The sequence below is a fragment of the Palaemon carinicauda genome, chromosome 32, assembly GCF_036898095.1.
Source record: "Palaemon carinicauda isolate YSFRI2023 chromosome 32, ASM3689809v2, whole genome shotgun sequence".
Taxonomy (NCBI): Eukaryota; Metazoa; Arthropoda; class Malacostraca; order Decapoda; family Palaemonidae; genus Palaemon; species Palaemon carinicauda.
The window spans coordinates 24,124,194-24,136,705 of NC_090756.1; the positions used below are offsets into that span (position 1 = coordinate 24,124,194).

General features: G+C 44.0%; 1 protein-coding gene across 1 annotated transcript in view; it reads right to left on the reverse strand.

Annotated features, from left to right (window-relative positions):
* LOC137625335 (tRNA (32-2'-O)-methyltransferase regulator THADA-like) overlaps window positions 1-12,512 on the reverse strand; it is a 50,940-nt gene that overhangs the window by 25,212 nt on the left and 13,216 nt on the right. Inside the window, exon 9 of the mRNA XM_068356178.1 lies at window positions 72-1,173. Coding sequence (XP_068212279.1) covers window positions 72-1,173 — 1,102 coding nt within the window. The remainder of the gene's footprint in view (window positions 1-71; window positions 1,174-12,512) is intronic.

The window sequence follows — 12,512 nt, forward strand, 5'->3', positions numbered from 1 at the left end:
AATGACACACTATATTTTAAACATTAAGCAAAAGCAATACAAAATGATCAGGAAAAAAAATGAAAACACACCTGTAGAATGGAAGGAATATTTTGGTCACTGTGAATCAACATGATTTTGAGAATGCTTGCTCCACTCTCCACATTGCTTGACTTGGAAGAGTTACACAAAGAGAGGCCAAGAGGTAACCACTTCCGAACTACCTCTTCATGTGGTCTTGCCCTAAAATATTCCAAAATTTCAAGGATCTTTTCAACGTTATCTCTGATGTCATCCATTTCATCGAGGGAACACAAGAGAAGCAACTCAAACGTCCAAGGTAGAGTGAAGTCAACAACACTCTTTGATTCGTCACTCGTGTTTTGCAGGATAGTTTTCGAAAATGAATTCACAAATGAGCAAACAGGCATGAATCTTCTACTCACAGTATACTCTGCTCCATTATGCCTTTCATAAAATGCCAGTAAAGTTTCCTTATACAATTCTAGAGATAATATCCTACGCTGATAGTTACTACCCGGTAGTAAGTTTGAGTGTATCATTGTCAAAAACCATATGAGCAGCTCACCATTGACATATAAAGTAGAAGTGGCACAGAGATTCTTAAAATTAAGGTCTACAAACTCTTCAGTGATCCGGACATTTTTATATGGAGGGGATTTAAGGACAGTGACACACGAATCTCTCAATCGCACAATCAAATATTTGTAACCGGAGATCACATTCTGTCTAAAGGGGGCAGAATCTATGTTCATGTTCAAAGTGAAGAATTCCTTCAACAGCTCTGATTCCATTTGGGTGACTGGCTGTGAGGACTTCTTTGTACGACAAAGAAAAGTCAAGGCTTCACTTCTGACCATTTCATCGGCGTGACTGATGGTGTAACGGATAGCCGTCAGAAATGGGACCGATTCTACATCACAATAGTTTTTTGCTTTCTTCTTTACGCCTAAACAGTATGGGTCATCATCTTCCTCTTTTAAAATGCTGAACTTCATGTTCTCATCGATATCCACACTACCATAGACTCTTGCAACTTTAAGAACTGCCATCCTGGCAAGCCAGCCTTCGGCAGATAACTGAATACATTTATCAAGCAAAGTGTTATGGATATAGGGATATCTTTGGACAGTAGGCGGCAACCACAATGTCAGGGCATTTTGCCTCACAACCCTGTAACACAAAAATGACTTTAATAATAATATTTTTATTTTTTAACATGAAAGACCAATACATCTAAAGATTACTATTATATACATTATGCTAAACTTTATTATAGTTGTGTACTTTGTAGATCTTACACAATCAGTGGAGTCTAAATCAACTTACTAAAGCAAATGACAATTAAATCTATGAATAAATTATTCAAGTGAATCTTGCAAGTTAGTCATTATGCTTTAAAAATCAAAGCCACCAGCTTCAATGGTTAAAGCATAACTACAAGTAAGAATTTAAGTAATATATTTTATTATGAAAATTATGTTTTTATATATTTTTGTTGTCATTTGTATTTTTCCTAACCATATAAACATGGGTCCTAAAATAGGTGTACGACTTCAGCAAGACTAACGGTTTTGACTTTTAGGTCTAGGACTTGCGGGGGTGTTTGAGGCCGGACGTGTAACTTTATGAACTTAACGAATCTATAGTTAGGAAATATCAAATTTTAAAAGTAATTTGTATTTTACTTAATTATATAAATATATTTTGATTATAAAATAAATTTTTGAATATACTTACCCGGTGAATATATAATAGCTGACGTCTCCGACGCCTCGACAGATTCCAAAAACTCGCGAGCGATCGCCATGAAGGTTGCGGGTGTGCCCACCAGTGCCGACTATCGGCCAGATACCGCATATACTTGTAAACAGCTCCAGTTCTTCTCAGTCCCCTAGGTCTCTATCGGGGAGGAAGGGAGGGCCTTTAATTTATATATTCACCGGGTAAGTATATTCAAAAATTTATTTTATAATCAAAATATCATTTTTAAATATTAAACTTAGCCGGTGAATATATAATAGCTGATTCACACCCATGGTGGTGGGTAGAGACCAGTATTAATACAATAAAGGCGTATATGCTTAGAGTTTTTGACAGTTATATCATAACAAAACCCAAATAAATATAGGTACCTGGTAAGGAAGCTGACTCTGACGATTACTCTGTCTTGTTAGTCCGCTTTCCTCACGAAGCCCAGCCATCCTCTCAGGATGCTGAAAGACTCCCAGGAGCTGTTATATCCAGGGCGACAACCCATACAACAGGACCTCATCAAAACCCTTAATCTGGGCGCTCTCAAGAAATGACATTTGACCACCCGCCAAATCAAAAAGGATGCGAAAGGCTTCTTAGCCTTCCGTACAACCCAAAACAAGATTAAAAACATTTCAAGAGAAGATTAAAAGGATATTGGAATTAAGGGAATGTAGTGGTAGAACCCTCACCCACTACTGCACTCGCTGCAACGAATGGACCCAGTGTGTAGCAGTCCTCATAAAGAGTCTGGACGTCTTTTAAGTAAAATGAAGCGAACACCAACTTGCTCCTCCAAAAGGTCGCGTCCATAATACTTCGTAGAGATCTGTTTTGCTTAAAGGCCACGGAAGTTGCTATAGCTCTTACTTCGTGCGTCTTGACCTTAAGCAAGCAACGATCTTTTTCACTCAAGTGAGAATGAGCCTCTCGGATTAAAAATCTAATAAAATACGATAAAGCATTTTTAGACATAGGCAATGAGGGCTTCTTAACTGAGCACCACAAGGCCTCAGATCCACCTCGTAAGGATTTGGTACGAGCTAAATAAAACTTAAGAGCTCTAACTGGACACAGTACTCTTTCAAGCTCGTTGCCTATGATCTCTGACAGGCAAGGTATATCAAACGACTTAGGCCAAGGACGAGAAGGCAGTTCATTTTTGGCCAAGAAACCAAGCTGAAGTGAACATGTGGCTTTATCTGTAGAAAAGCCGATGTTTTTACTGAAGGCATGGATCTCACTGACCCTTTTAGCCGAAGCCAAGCACACTAAGAAAAGCGTCTTGAGGGTGAGATCCTTCAGGGAGGCTGAATGTAATGGCTCAAACCTGTCGGACATTAGGAACCTTAGGACCACGTCTAAGTTCCATCCAGGAGTTGCCATACGACGCTTCTTAGAGGTCTCGAAGGACTTAAGGAGATCTTGGAGATCTTTATTATTGGACAGATCTAAGCCTCTATGTCTGAACACAGAAGCCAACATGCTCCTGTAGCCCTTAATAGTGGGAGCAGAGAGGGAGCAAACATTTCTCAGATGCAGGAGAAAGTCTGCAATTTGGGCTACAGAGGTACTGGAAGAGGAAATGGATGATGACTTGCACCAGTCTCTAAAGACTTCCCACTTCGACTGGTAGACCTTGATGGTAGATGCTCTCCTAGCTCTCGCAATCGCTCTGGCTGCCTCCTTCGAAAATCCTCGAGCTCTTGAGAGTCTTTCGATAGTCTGAAGGCAGTCAGACGAAGCGCGGGGAGGCTTTGATGAAGACTCCTTACGTGGGGCTGCCGTAAGAGATCCATCCTTAAAGGTAGACTCCTTGGAACGTCTACCAGCCATTGAAGTACCTCTGTGAACCACTCTCTCGCGGGCCAGAGTGGAGCAACCAATGTCAACCTGGTCCCTTCGTGAGAGGTGAACTTCTGCAGCACCTTGTTTAGGATCTTGAAAGGTGGAAAGGCATAAACGTCCAGGTGAGACCAGTCCAGCAGGAAAGCGTCTATGTGGGCTGCCTCTGGATCTGGAACTGGAAAGCAGTAAGTCGAGAGCCTCTTTGTCAGAGAAGTCGCAAAAAGATCTATGGTGGGTTGACCCCATGTCATCCATAGCTTCTCGCACACAGTCTTATGCAACGTCCACTCCATGGAGATGACTTGTCCTCTTCTGCTGAGGCCGTCCGCCAAGACATTCATTTTCCTTGCACAAATCTCGCCAAAGGAGAGATGTTACTTGCCTTAAATGGAGTTCCTTCTGATCCGTGGATCAAAGACCCGAGCATTCCAGACTGTCCAGTGGAGCTCCCTAACCCAAATCCGATGCATCTGAAAACAACACATGGTTTGGGTTCTTGATCGCAAGAGAAAGACCTTCTCGAAGTCTGATGTTGCTGTCCCACCAAGTCAGACATGTCTAGACTGAGTTGGAGATTGGGAAAGAGATACTCTCTAAGCCCTTCTCCTTGTTCCAATGGTTTAGGTGAAATTGGAGAGGGCATAGGTTGAGTCTCCCCAGAGAGATAAACTACTCCAGCGATGAAAGAGTTCCCACGAGGCTAGATCAAACTCTTACAGAGCAACTGTTTTTCTCTTGCAAGTGAAGGACTTTTAACAGAGCTTGTTCCATTCTTGCGGGAGACGAAAAGGCCCGAAAAATCAGACACTGTATCTCCATTCCCAAATAAAGAATAGTCTGGGATGGGGTACTGTAAGTTACGACTTCTCTACGTTCACTATGAGACCTAGCTCCTTGGTTAGGTCTAATGTCCATTAGAGGCTCTCCAGACAGCGATATAATGACGACGCCCTGATTAGCCAGTCGTCAAAATAAAGGGAGGCTCTGAATCCTCAAAAAATGTAGAAAGCTTGCTACATTTTGCAAGGGCCTTGTAAAAATAAGAGGAGCAGGAATGAGGTCGAAGTACAGTGCTCGACACTGGTACATTACTTTCCCGTCCACAAACCTCAGATGTTGTTGAAAGTTTGGATGAATCGGGAGGTGGAAGTATGCATCCTGAAGGTCGAGAGAGACCATCCAGTCGCCTTCCCTTAATGCTGCCAAGACAGATTTGGTAGTCTTCATCGTGAAGTTTGTCTTGACAATGAACACATTGAGCGCACTTACATCTTAAGTACTACTGCAGTGAACGTGGCTGCCAGATCATTGGAGCCATCCCTGATAGCCTTGTTCCTGCAGAGAACGTGGCTGTCAGATCATTGGAGCCATCCCTGATAGCCTTGTTTATGCATGACATAATTGTACAGCAAAACTTCAAACGCTCGAAAAACTCCTAACAGGAGATGGTCTAGCTCTGAAGCCGACCATAAAATCTTGGAGCGTCTCATGGCCAGGCGACGGGGAGAGTCTATGAGGCTTGAGAAGTCTCCCTGGGCAGAGGCAGGAACTCCCAAGCCGAGAACTTCTCCCATGTCATACCAGACGCTCGCTCTATAAGCCAGTTTAAAAGGAGGGAAAGCAAAGGCTGTCTCCCCCAAACTCCTCCTGGTGATCAACCAGTCGCCTAGCAAACGTAAAGCTCTCTTAGAAGAGCGAGAGAGCACTAGCTTAGAAAACAACGGCTTTGAAGTAGCTAGGCCTAGTGTAAACTCTGACGAAGGCGAACGAGGAGCAGCAGTTACAAAATGGTCCGGACAAAGATCCTTAAAAATCAGCATGATTTTTTTAAAGTCCATAGAGGGCTGAGCAGCTTTAGGCTCCTCTCCGTCTGACAAAGTCCCCAAAGGAATATCAGTAGGAGGGGGATCAGCAACTTCCTCATCTGAAAGAACCTCGTCCGACAATTGCCGAGTCTCATGAAAAGGAGAGACCTGCCGCGGTGGCAATGCTTGACAGGCAAAGCAGCAGCAGTAGCAGTCAAGGAAGCGACGTCATGTCGCTGCTGAAAGGACTGACCAGCAACAACAACAGGAGTTGATGGACGCTCGACGTCAAGTCGAGACTGCCTTGACTGCCTAGACTGAGCAGTCAAAACAACCCTTGACTGCGGTGCTTGACGCTCAACGTCAAAACAAGGCAACTGAGCTGGTTGGCGAACGTCCTGAACGTCAACACAAGACTGCGGCAGCGGCTGAACGTCAACACGAGGCTGCGGCAGCGGCTGAAAGTCAACACGGGACTGCAGCGAGTGAGGATCCAAGTCACGTGACTGACGTGACAACCTACCGACATCACGTTTCATAACGTCAAAAGGACGAGTAAATGCTCGTTTGGGCGGCTGACGGCCAGAGTCTCATTCAGCGTAACGGCGACTCGAAAGCGAAGGTTCATCGTGAACCTGCTCAACGTCATACTTCTCCATAAGGGAGGCAAGCTTAGTCTGCATGTCCTGCAGGACATTTAGGATCAACGGGAGTCGGAACGGGCCGAGACGACGGTAACGTCTGTGTTGGCAAAACATTGCCTTTACCGCGACCCTCGGACCCCGTGTTACGCTTGCGTTTAATAGGCGAACCGTCTTCCGACGACTGCAAAGGGTCAGAGCTGTCCCCATGGCTACAGCCAGGACGCTGGACCTGTCCTGAAGGGACTGACTTTCACTTAAAGGGTCTAGAAACCTTGCGACAAGGTTTCTTTTGCGAAAAGTCTTCGGATGACGAGGAGAAACTTCGTCTCTCCTGTCTTATGGCAAGGACGTGCTTGTCGAGCAACGTCTGATACCTTTGAGGGAACGTCTGTTCGTTGGTTTACACTCCTCACTCCCTTAGGTCCTACGACATTCCTTCTCCCTGGTGCATGGGAGCCTGAAAGAGGTCTCGGACTAGGCAAGTGACAAGCACGAACAAACGAACCCTCCGCAACACAGCACATGTTTTCTAGCACTCACTTCACTGATATCGTATTTTTCAAGAATTTCACATTAGGCATGAATAAAACTGATATCTACCTGAAGGACGCAATTCTCCCTTACATCAAAAGGTTATAATTGCGAAATGAGTCGTATAATGTAAGCACATTAGTACAAAATGAAACACACATGCAAAAATCAAAAAAACATATACATATATATCGAATAAAACGGAAATATATAAAGTTAAAAAGGATCAGTGACTGGGGAGGAGACTAAACTCTAGTTCACTAACGACTACGTTTTCAATCTCTCACCGTACAGTGCCTTGGGACGAGAATAAAAACTAAAAACGTTTTATCCTTTCTCCCCGTACAGAGACTTGGGACGAGAGTAAAAAAAACTGAATCGAGAACAACGTTACTCGCTCCCAAACTCCTTACTTGGGACGAGAATAAAGATCGGATCGTTCTCTCTTTCTCTCTCTCTCTCTCTCTCTCTTGTCACACACAAGAGAATTGCCCACTTACCCTTCGTCAATAAACAGGTTATTTGACCAAAGGAAAAAAACTGAAAGGACTAAGAAATTGAAAATTAACAAGTTCCTTTAAATTAGTATTTAAAACACTTCAGTTTGAAAGAAGAATGAACAAAACGTCAAAATCGATTTACTCTTTCTGCAAAGTGAAACCGTGATTCTCTCTTTCTCTATCGTAACGATAGAGCGCAAACTGCGTAGCATAAATAAACCAAACGTTAGTTCATCTTTGAAAAAACAGCACGAAGACTATTCAAAGAATATCTTTCTTAAAATATTTTCTAAAAAATATTCATTTCATAACTCTTACAGAGCAAATGATTTAAACTTAACGAAAATAAAAGTTGAATGGGCTCAACGTTGTTTAACTTCGGTTTCCAAGTTAGGACCGCCTACATCTCGGACTAGGGGAGGAATAGGTAAAGGCCGCATATAAACAAAACATAAAATTTATCTTGATGTTTAGTATAAATGGAAAGCTAATCGAAGAGGCCTAATAAAGGCGGGTGAGATATAAAATATATAGAGGAAAATCTATAATTATCAACAATAATTTATAACGTGATAAAATAATTACTAAAAGCCTAAAAACACACTTCCGTACACTGAGGGAAGGGTTGGCCATCTTTACTCTATGGAAAAACCAGAGATAAAAAGGCAAGGGCAAAACACTTTTACTCTCCTTTCAAAAGCATTTCTTTTGAAGATAGTATTGAATAATCCAACACGGCGAAAGCAATAAAACCAAAACCAAGTACTTCACCAATTCGGTAGAAAACTCGAGGTCATAAAGCGAGTGGAATCGACTTGTCGATGAAACCGACAGAGAAGAACTGGAGCTGTTTACAAGTATATGCGATATCTGGCCGATAGTCGGCGCTGGTGGGCACACCCGCAACCTTCATGGCGATCGCTCGCGAGTTTTTGGAATCTGTCGAGCCGTCGGAGACGTCAGCTATTATATATTCACCGGCTAAGTTTAATATTTAAAACTGAATCCTTTAACAGGAGTATACTTTCAGTATGGCTGGAACTAAGACATAAAACTTAGTTGCTGAAGTGTGGCAGGGGAGCCACACCCCCAGCCAGTCACAGAGTAGCCACTTCGACCTTCACCTAGGGCTTGCACGATGGTTTGGGTGGGAAGTTAAAGGACTCAGTTTTGTATAGGTAGGAATAATACTAATCACTTTAAATTTTGTGATTTCTTCCTACATCAATACATAACCTCATCCTTTATTAGACTAATCCTTAAGGGAAGGAAGACCCTATAACCGTATTGGCTGGTTTAAAATCCATGGATGTCAATACATTTGGACCTGATATACGTGTGGGAGTGTTGATTCCTACCACCTCCCAACATTTAAGAATAGATTCTCATGGGTTGGGTTAGGTTTCTGTCTGATGACAGACAGTCGTTGTAGAACCTATATCCTCGGAGGGATATGTCACAGTGTATGGCCAATTGGGTATAATGTATCCTACATTCTGTCCATCCTCCTTAGGGATGATACTTCTATAACCGACTTGTATAGAAGAGATGCTCGGTATGGAAACTTGCCCGCATCAATGTACGACCTAGCAAATAATGAAACGACTGCTGCATACCCAGAGGGGCAAAGGAAAAGAACCAGACCCTCCGTCTCTAATCCTAGACGAGATGCTTATTGTCCTGTACGGATCTAGGTAAGTTAACCCTTTTACCCCCAGGCTATTTGGAAATTTCCAACCCTTAACCCCCATGGGGTTACTTTTATTCAAGCACATTTTGCAGTATATATTTTTTAAATTGCTCTAACAGCCTTAATTTTTGTCATGGTAGGTCAGGTTGGTCTCATTCTCTTGGAAAATGCCTGAAGTTTCTCAAAAAAATTATAAAAAATATTAAGAAAAAAATTTAAATAGTATTTTTTTGCAAGGACGTACCGGTACGTCCATGGGGGTAAAGGGATGAGTTTTGTAAAACGTACCAGTACGTCCTTTGGGGGTAAAAGGGTTAAACAACCTGCTGAGCAGCTACCGCAGGTCACAATGAAAACTTATCTAAAAACTTCTAGGTATCTCAATGATAGTGGGCTGTAAAGGTTGCCTGGTACTTCCAGACAGCTCCACCGACAGGTTCTCCTTGAGGATTAGGGTATATTGGATATTCTGGCTTTGTGTGATTCCATCCGGGGTAATCCTAACATGGGAGTGAGTGTCTGGTTGTTCACGTAAAGCCAGAACAAAATAACATGACAAATTCGGAGATTATTTTGTATTTTTCCTAACTATACAAACCTTAGCTATTTACATGGGGTGATTACTTCGGCGCAGCCAATGACGAGCCATAAAGTTTTAACGAGGGTTTCCTACCCCACCGCTAGTTAGCGGGGGGGGGGGGGGGGGGGGGGGGGGGGGAGCTAGCTAGCTACCCCTCCCTACCCCCCCCTAACTAGCGGTGGGGTAGGAAACCCTCGTTAAAACTTTATGGCTCGTCATCGGCTGCGCCGAAGTAATCACCTCATGTAAATAGCGTGGTTTGTATTTCAGTTACGGAACAAAAATGTTATTTTTATTAGTAAAATAAATTTTTGAATATACTTACCCGATAATCATGTAGCTGTCAACTCTGTTGCCCGACAGAATTCTATGGAGGGATACGCCAGCTATCACAATACTAGAAGGGGGTGTACTTACCAGCGCCACCTGTGGCCAGGTACTCAAGTACTTCTTGTTGACACCTCCTCAATTATTCCTCGGTCCCACTGGTTCTCTATGGGGAGGAAGGGAGGGTCAATTAAATCATGATTATCGGGTAAGTATATTCAAAAATTTATTTTACTAATAAAAATAACATTTTTCAATATTAAACTTACCCGATAATCATGTAGCTGATTCACACCCAGGGGGGTGGGTGAAAACCAGTGTACAAGATTAAAGGATAGCTAAGTATCCCATATTTCATATAACAGTTATCTCAAATAACAATGAAATAATAAGTACCTGGTAAGGAAGTCGAATTGAACCGTTACTCTGTCTCTTTTTTAAGTTCGTCTTCCTTACTGAGCGCAGCGTTCCTCTTGGAGGCTGAATCAACCCAAAGGTGCTAAAGTATACAGGGCTGCAACCCATACTAAAGGACCTCATCACAACCTTTAACCTCGGCGCTTCTCAAGAAAGAATTGACCACCCGCCAAATCAACAAGGATGTGGAAGGCTTCTTAGCCGACCGAACAACCCATAAAAAGTATTCAAGAGAAAGGTTAAAAAGTTATGGAATTATGGGAATGTAGTGGCTGAGCCCTCGCCTACTACTGCATTCGTTGTTACGAATGGACCCAGGGTGTAGCAGTACTCGTAAAGAGACTGGACATCTTTGAGATGGAATGATGCGAACACTGACTTGTTTCTCCAATAGGTTGCATCCATAACACTCTGCAGAGAACGGTTCTGTTTGAAGGCCACTGAAGTAGCCACAGCTCTCACTTCATGTGTCCTTACCTTCAGCAAAGCAAGGTCTTCTTCCTTCAGATGAGAATTTGCTTCTCTAATCAGAAGCCTGATGTAGTAAGAAACTGAGTTCTTAGACATTGGTAGAGAAGGCTTCTTGATAGCACACCATAAGGCTTCTGATTGTCCTCGTAATGGTTTTGACCTTCTTAGATAGTACTTAAGAGCTCTAACAGGGCAAAGTACTCTCTCTAGTTCGTTCCCCACCATGTTGGACAGGCTTGGGATCTCGAACGACTTAGGGCAAGGACGGGAAGGAAGCTCGTTTTAGCCAAAAAAAACCGAGCCGCAAGGAACATGTAGCCGTTTCAGATGTGAAACCTATGTTCCTGCTGAAGGCGTGGATCTCACTTACTCTTTTACCTGTTGCTAAGCACACGAGGAAAAGAGTTTCTAATGTGAGGTCCTTAAAAGAGGCTGATTGGAACGGTTCAAATCCTGATGACATTAGGAACCTTAGGACCACGTCTAGATTCCAGCCTGGAGTGGACAACCGACGTTCCTTTGAGGTCTCAAAAGACCTAAGGAGGTCCTGTAGATCTTTGTTGGAGGAAAGATCCAAGCCTCTGTGGCGGAAAACCGCTGCCAACATACTTCTGTAACCCTTGATCGAAGGAGCTGATAGGGATTTTACGTTCCTTAGATGTAACAGGAAGTCAGCAATCTGGGTTACAGTGGTACTGGTTGAGGAAAACTGCATTGGCCTTGCACCAGCTTCGGAAGACTTCCCATTAAGACTGATAGACTCTGAGAGTGGATGTCGTCCTTGCTCTGGCAATCGTTCTGGCTGCCTCCTTCGAAAAGCCTCTAGTTCTTGAGAGACTTTCGATAGTCTGAAGGCAGTCAGACGAAGAGCGTGGAGGTTTGGGTGTACCTTCTTTACGTGAGGTTGACGCAGAAGGTCCACTCTAGGAGGAAGAGTCCTGGGAACGTCGACCAGCCATTGCAGTACCTCGGTGAACCCTTCTCTCGCGGGTCAGAGGGGAGCAACCAACGTCAACCGTGTCCCTTTGTGAGAGGCGAACTTCTGAAGTACCCTGTTGACAATCTTGAACGGCGGGAATGCATACAGGTTGAGATGGGACCAATCCAGCAGAAAGGCATCCACGCGAACTGCTGCTGGGTCTGGAATCGGAGAACAATACAAGAGGAGCTTCTTGGTCATCGAGGTAGCGAATAGAACTATGGTTGGCTGACCCCACAGGGCCCAAAGTCTGCTGCAAACATTCTTGTGAAGGGTCCACTCTGTGGGGAAGACCTGACCCTTACGGCTGAGGCGATCTGCCATGACATTCATATCGCCCTGAATGAGCCTCGTTACCAGCGTGAGCTTTCGATCTTTGACCAAATGAGGAGGTCCCTTGCGATCTTGAACAACTTCCTCGAATGAGTCCCTCTCTGCTTGGAGATGTAAGCCAAGGCTGTGGTGTAGTCGGAGTTCACCTCCACCACCTTGTTAAGCTGGAGGGACTTGAAGTTTATCAAGGCCAGATGAACTGCCAACAACTCCTTGCAATAGATGTGAAGTGTCCTTTGCTCCTGATTCCATGTTCCCGAGCATTCCTGTCCGTCCAGTGTCGCACCCCAGCCCGTGTCCGATGCGTCCGAGAAGAGACGGTGGTCGGGGGTCTGAACAGCCAAAGGTAGACCTTCCTTGAGAAGAATGCTGTTCTTCCACCACGTTAGAGTAGACCTCATCTCTTCGGAAACAGGAACTGAGCCCGTCTCTAGCGTCATGTCCTTTATCCAGTGAGCAGCTAGATGATACTGAAGGGGGCGGAGGTGGAGTCTCCCTAACTCGATGAACAGGGCCAGCGATGAAAGTGTCCCTGTTAGACTCATCCCCTGCCTGACTAAGCATCGGTTCCTTCTCAGCATGCTCTGGATGCATTCTAGGGCTTGGAAGATCCTTGGGGCCGACGGACAAGT